The sequence below is a fragment of the Hevea brasiliensis genome, chromosome 2 (genome assembly GCF_030052815.1).
Source record: "Hevea brasiliensis isolate MT/VB/25A 57/8 chromosome 2, ASM3005281v1, whole genome shotgun sequence".
In the NCBI taxonomy this organism is placed as follows: domain Eukaryota; kingdom Viridiplantae; phylum Streptophyta; class Magnoliopsida; order Malpighiales; family Euphorbiaceae; genus Hevea; species Hevea brasiliensis.
This window is the reverse complement of record NC_079494.1, coordinates 105,992,658-105,999,015: the sequence shown is the minus strand read 5'-3', so window position 1 is coordinate 105,999,015 and position 6,358 is coordinate 105,992,658. Positions and strand designations below refer to the sequence as shown.

Genomic DNA, 6,358 nt, shown 5'->3' with positions numbered 1-6,358 from the left:
TATTCTGTGAAGAGTACAGTTGCCCTCCAAAAAATGGAAAATGGCATTATTGCATATAATATGCCATAAATTGCACCCAAAAAGTGATAAGCCTCGGATCTGGACAAATGAGGATGGGATAGGCTGTTTTGTTTTATTTGCATTTCAGTTTTTTCACCCCCTATTGGGAAGCTGCTACTTTAATATCAAGCCACTCTCACCTAATGAAGTTACAATCACAAGAAAATACAAGAAAGTTACATCCAGACCTACTGATGATCATCCTTCCCTACTTCTTGGTGATACTACAGCTGAAATTAATCTAAAGCACAATTTGATACACAGAGATAGAAAATGAAGGAACTAGAATTATAAGCACAAAGAAAATAAATATTTGAACAGAAGTCTGTTAACAAGGATCAAGAAATTTCTATTAATTGCTATGTAAGAGAAGTAATTCTCCTTAAATGTCATCCTACCCTCTATTATGATCCTTCATCGTCAATAATTAGTGATTACTGATCACTAATTAATCAAGAAACAAATAACAAAGTAAAATAAGAGAACCAAAAAGGGCAAAGAAAAGGAGGAAAGATTCCGCATGCTTACTTGCTAGCTTCTGTTCTTTTCTTTCTTTTTCTGAAGCAATAACTCTCTAACTCTAGATTAAGATGAAGGAGAAGACCCATCAGGAGAACCACCATGAGCTCTAACTTTACTCTCAATCTGGTACCTACTGAAGCCATCATACTTGCTGCCATTGATATCGTTGGAGTTGCAGTTGTAGGTGTCAAAACCAACTCTATCCTCATTATCATTAACAATATTCTTATTGATATCACAACTGTTGTGATTGTTACCTTTTTCCTTTCTTTGCTTGTTATTGTGCATCCAGACCTTAAAAACATTCCTTTTCACCCCAACTTCACGGCAAAACTCCTCCACCTTTTTCTCTTCATTTCCTCTCAGCATCTTCCACCCCAACTTCTCAGCAAAAACATGCATCTTCTCTTTCTGTTCTTCTGTAAACTTGGTTCTTGCTCTCTTTCTCCCATGTGGGTTCATCACTGTTGGATTAAAACTTGGATTCTGGTGCTGATTCTCATCAAACGGCTCAGAATGTCCTGTGCTCAAGGCCAGAAGCATACGGGGTGCAGATGGATAGACGGACTGCTGAGGGGTTGGTGATGCCGGTGAGTTTGGGCTAGGGCTCGGTCCAGAGCTAGTTTGTCCAGGACTTGGGCTTGAATTCCAGTGAACAGCCGATGGAGGTGGTGGCTGGTGAGAATACGGGTCACGGCGGTGGAAGTTGCGGTGGCAGCCACAAGCAGCACATTTAAGGGAAGTAGGGTCAGAAGGGTTAGCAGTGGGACTAGGCATGAACTCTCCACAGCCATCAAGGGCAAGGCCACCAAGGTTAGCAGCATGGTTTTTGAGGCATTCTTTGTAGGACACCACCATTTGGAGGGGTGATGGCTGGGGATTTAGGGTATGGTAATGGTGGGATGGATGGAAAGAGCCATTGCAGAGAGATAAGGCCCTGGAGAGGTGGGTCTGCAGTGGGGTTCTAGTATCAGTATCTGACTCCGGAGATTTGGAGTGAGTTAAGTCCATGGCTTTAATCATACAGGATGTTGGGTTTAATTAAGTTTGGGAGCAAAAACTTCCACTCCAATGGGTGAATGGGAAAAGAAAAAATTAAAAAAAAAAAAACAGAAAACTGAAACAAAGACTCTGATAGGTATACGATGAATTGATGATGGTGATGATAGACAAAATTAGAGGTTAAGAGAATGAGATTAAGGGATATAAATACAAATAACAAAACTGTGTAATGAAAACTCCATAGAAAGTCAATGGACCCCAAGTTAACCTGGGTTGGCTGATGTGCCCAATAAAATTTGGTTGCGGCGTTTTGGGTAAGAATATATTCCATAGAAATCACTGTAGAATTTGGGGCAGTGTCCTCCAATACAGTTCAAAAAGGAAGGCGTGGCTAATTTGTAAGATGCAAATGGTATCAAAGGCAAAGGACACTTCACAAAGCTCGTCCCTTGAATATGGTCTCCGGGACAGTCCATGTCATTATTGGGGGGATGTCCACCTTCAAATTTGTCTCCACTATCCCGTCCCTCCCTTCTCTATGAAATTACAATTCTGCATCTGGAGAGATTATTGTGTGCTCTTAAAGTAAAAACTCTTTTTTACGAGATATGAATTATTATTCTTAATTTAAGAAGTAATTATAATTATTTATTTATAAAAATATTATTTTTTAGTGTTACGTATCCATGCTTAAATTTTTTTCAATACTTGTGTTATTATTTCTAAAGACCTTCAAAATTTATGGTAGCTGCTTATAGGATGTACGGTTTTGATTTTAATTTTAATTTGATTCTATTTAAGAATCAAAATTAAAATAAATTAAATTTTTAATATAATTTCAATTTAATTTTTAACATTTTGATTTTAGTTCAATTAAATTTTTATTACTTCAATTTTAACTTGATTTGATTTGAAATTTAATTTAAAAACTAATTTTATGCAATTATTATTGTAAAAAGTTCTTAAATTTTAAAATTAATTACCAATACAACATGATATATTAATATGTTTCTAATTAAAATTATAAAATAATTTAATATATTTATAAATAAAATTATTTAAAAAATATAGACAAATAAAAAGATAATATTATTGAATATAGTCAAAATATTTTATATATAATATATATATTAAATTTATTTTTGCAATGGGAGAAATCAGTGAACAGTGGCAATGATTTGTAAATTTACACCGGCCATCTAAAGCAAGCTTGGCAATGTTGTTTAAGGGTCGTGTTTTCAAATTAAAGCGTTCTATTGCGGCTGCACGTTATCTAGTTTACACACAATCAACTGAAATAATCAACGTGATTATTTTTGCTTAAATATTAGCACCATGCAAATCTATAATGAAGGAGAAAAATATCAATTTTAATTCCTCCCATTTTTTCCTTATTATTTTGACTGAAAAAATCTATAATATTCTAATATGAACACAAAAAATGATGCACATAAAATTAAATAAAAATATTTGAATAATTTGAAAAAAATAAATTTAAATTTAATTACTATGCAACATAATTTTTATTTTTCATTTAAGAATATATGTTTTAAAATATAAATACTCACTAATTAATTTTATTAAAATAAAAAATTAAATAATATATATTTTTTTAAATACAAAAATAAACTAATTAGTTTTATTAAAATAGAGAGGTTAAATAGTAGTTTGATTAGACTAAAATTTATTGACTAATAAAAAAAATTAATGAAATGAGTAAACAGTTTAATGGATTTAAAATAGAGAATTAAATAGTATATTTTTTAAAATAAAGAGATTAAGTAATTAGTTTTATTAAAATAAATATATTAAATAATAATTTTTTTATTGAGAATAATTAAATTTAAAAATTAATAATTTAAGTCAGATAAACTTAGTCATAGTGGGAAAGAAATGAGTAAAAATTTAAGACAAAAAAATTATTTCTCTAATCTAAAAATAATAAAACCTCAATATTGTACAAAATATTACAGGTGCACATATCATTATCAAGCAATACATTAGTGAGTAAGTATCGTTTACATGAGAAACTTGGTGAGTATTAAAGTAAAGAGCAATTATGGCTATCTAAACTACCAATTATAGCTAAGAAGATCTGAACTAAGTTATTCTAAACTAGTGAAATAAAAGAAAGCTAAATAATTTAATTAAAAGAGTTAATTAATAAAAGAAATTTTAGAATTAGGAGTTTACACTTCAACCTATTACGTATCTAATCTCATTTATTCAATAAACTAAAAAGTTGTGACTTTGAATGAAATTAATCCTAAACTATATTAAGTTCTTTATCAAGGCACTCAAGGTGTATCTTAATTAACCTGAATCCTACTTTCGTGACGATCAATCTTAATTAAGACTGTTTAAGCTCTTTAATTAATTATACACTCTACATAGAATCTCAACCTATCTCTAAATAAAAAAACCCTAAGTTCAATATTTTAATTTTTCAATATTAATCTTCACCTTTCAGTCATTCAATTAATATCTATAATCATAGCTAAGTGGAACTCTACACATAGCATGCATTAATATCATAAAAATTTGAATTAAAGAATAAATTTCCAATTTTGTTAAATAAAATCAATGTAAATCCATAATAGAATTGAAAGCGCTGCATCCCTAATTTTAGAATTAAGAAAACAACTCATTAATGGTGATTGTTATACAAAAATAAAATAATAATGATAAAATATCTGAAAAAATAGAACAAATAAACCCAAATAGAAAATTCTACTGCTTTGAACTTTTGAAACTTCGACCATAAATTTATCCTAAGAATCTTTGTGCAAATCTCTTCAAATTATAGAAAAACTAAGGTGGAATGTAAAAGAAGCGATCCTTGACCTGTTCTTGACTTATTGTATTTATATCTGACATAAAAACCCTTAATTCAGAGTTTTAGAGGTCTAAAAAACCTGTCTGAGTCGAGTGAAATAGAGTTGGAGTCAAATTAGAGTTTGAGCAGGGGTATTTAACACGACCCATGCTTCATTACACAGGGTAGGTCATACAATTCTCTAAAGCTCTTAAAACTTTCAAAATTTGAGGTGGCAAAAGGTTATACAAGCCAGGGACCTGTACAAGGGTCTTTGCATGCCCGCGTAATTGCTCTTTCTCAGAATTCTCTTAACAATCAATTACACAAGTCAAGGATACCCGGTGCACGGCCTGTGCAATCATCTTCACTGCAGAATTTGTTTCTTTTGACTTCCCAACTTGTCTAAATGCGTTCTAGGGCTTGGGACCGTATAAAATCACCTAATAAAATATAGAAATCAATAAATTAAGACAGAGTAACTAAAAATCCTCAATAGCAATAAAACTAACAATAAACGATGTGATTAACTAACAAAATGCTCATAAAATGTAATAAAATGTACTTTAAAATAGCAATATAATATAAGTGTATCACTCACTGCATTTACCAAATTTGCTTTCTAAGAAGGCAATAGTCTATATTATTTTATTCAGCTATTCTTCCAAAAAATCAAAAAAATAAAAGTAAAAAGGTAAAAAAGAAATGGAGAAGATGGGGATATCGAGATCAATATACCGCGCGATATGTTTCAATTTTCGTGTTTCAATCACAAACGCGATACTATTAAGTGTTTATTTGATGCTGTGGTTGAAGAATTAAAGCCATTGTTGAAAAAACTAATTTGAAAATAATTGTTTTTTATTTTAATTTTTTATTATTAAATTTAATTTTGAATTATTTTTAATATTCTATAATTAATATATTAAAAAAAAAGTAAAGAAAGGTAAAAATGTGAATTAATGAAAAAGTAAAGAAAGATAATATATATTTTTAATATTTGAAAATAGGTGAAGGAATGGTAAACTTAAGAAGTTTTCATAACTCTCATCTCTCTTTAGAGTATAAGAAAAATTAAGATTTAAAGAGTGAGAGATAGTAAGACTTGATCTTATTTATCCTTATTCTCTATTAATTCACTCTTTTTTAAGTATGAAAATATAACTTATTTATCATTTCTTACTTTTATTTATTCCTCTCAACTCTCATCCAAAGGAACCTTAAAAAGAAAGAAAACTTTATGGAGAGAACATTCTCCCTATATAGAGCAAGAGGATATGCTCTTCATTCAATTCAAGTCTCCTATGCTTTACGTCAATTTATTGCTCTCCTCCAAGCTTTCAAACAATCTATTGTCGGCAATATTTTAATTATCGCCGAGACCGCAATCAAGGAGAAAATCGCCGCTATGCCCTTCTACTTGCTTTCTAAGCTAATCATGGACTCCAATATTTAAATCACTGGCTACTTCGATTTTCCTAACAATAAATTCGAAATCATTGTTAAAGTAATTTTTACATCAATTATTAAATTATTCTGTTCATCTATTTTTATTTATTATTTTTTAAGAAAATAAAAAAATATTAATAAAAAATATATATATAAATAAAAAAATATATATTTTTTTTAAAATTAAATTTATTGAATAAAAGGATTAGTGCACTGCTTTATTAAGATTGAAAAGACTACTAGCTACGTTGTCAATAATTTATTGTTGGGACACAAAGTTGGAGACCCTAAAAAGTTTGGCATGCCGTTGCCGTGGGTGCTAAGTTAAGAAATCAATAACATGGTCTAATTATTCTAACCTATCCCAAATTCTCTTTATTAAGGACTTTTAAATTATTTCACAATAGAATTTTATTCAGAAAAAATATAGATTTTATTAATTTTGGATTGACTGAAAAAAAAAAACATTAATCTTGACTTGCATAAAATAAATACCCTTAATAATAAGTA

General features: G+C 29.8%; 1 protein-coding gene across 1 annotated transcript; it reads right to left on the bottom strand.

The window, feature by feature from the left end:
* Positions 1 to 327: 327 nt before the first annotated feature.
* On the bottom strand, positions 328 to 1,931 carry LOC110638746 (zinc-finger homeodomain protein 11). The gene has a single exon (XM_021789418.2). The coding sequence runs from the start codon at positions 1,603 to 1,605 to the stop codon at positions 646 to 648; it is 960 nt and encodes a 319-aa protein (XP_021645110.2). The 5' UTR covers positions 1,606 to 1,931; the 3' UTR covers positions 328 to 645.
* Positions 1,932 to 6,358: the final 4,427 nt, after the last annotated feature.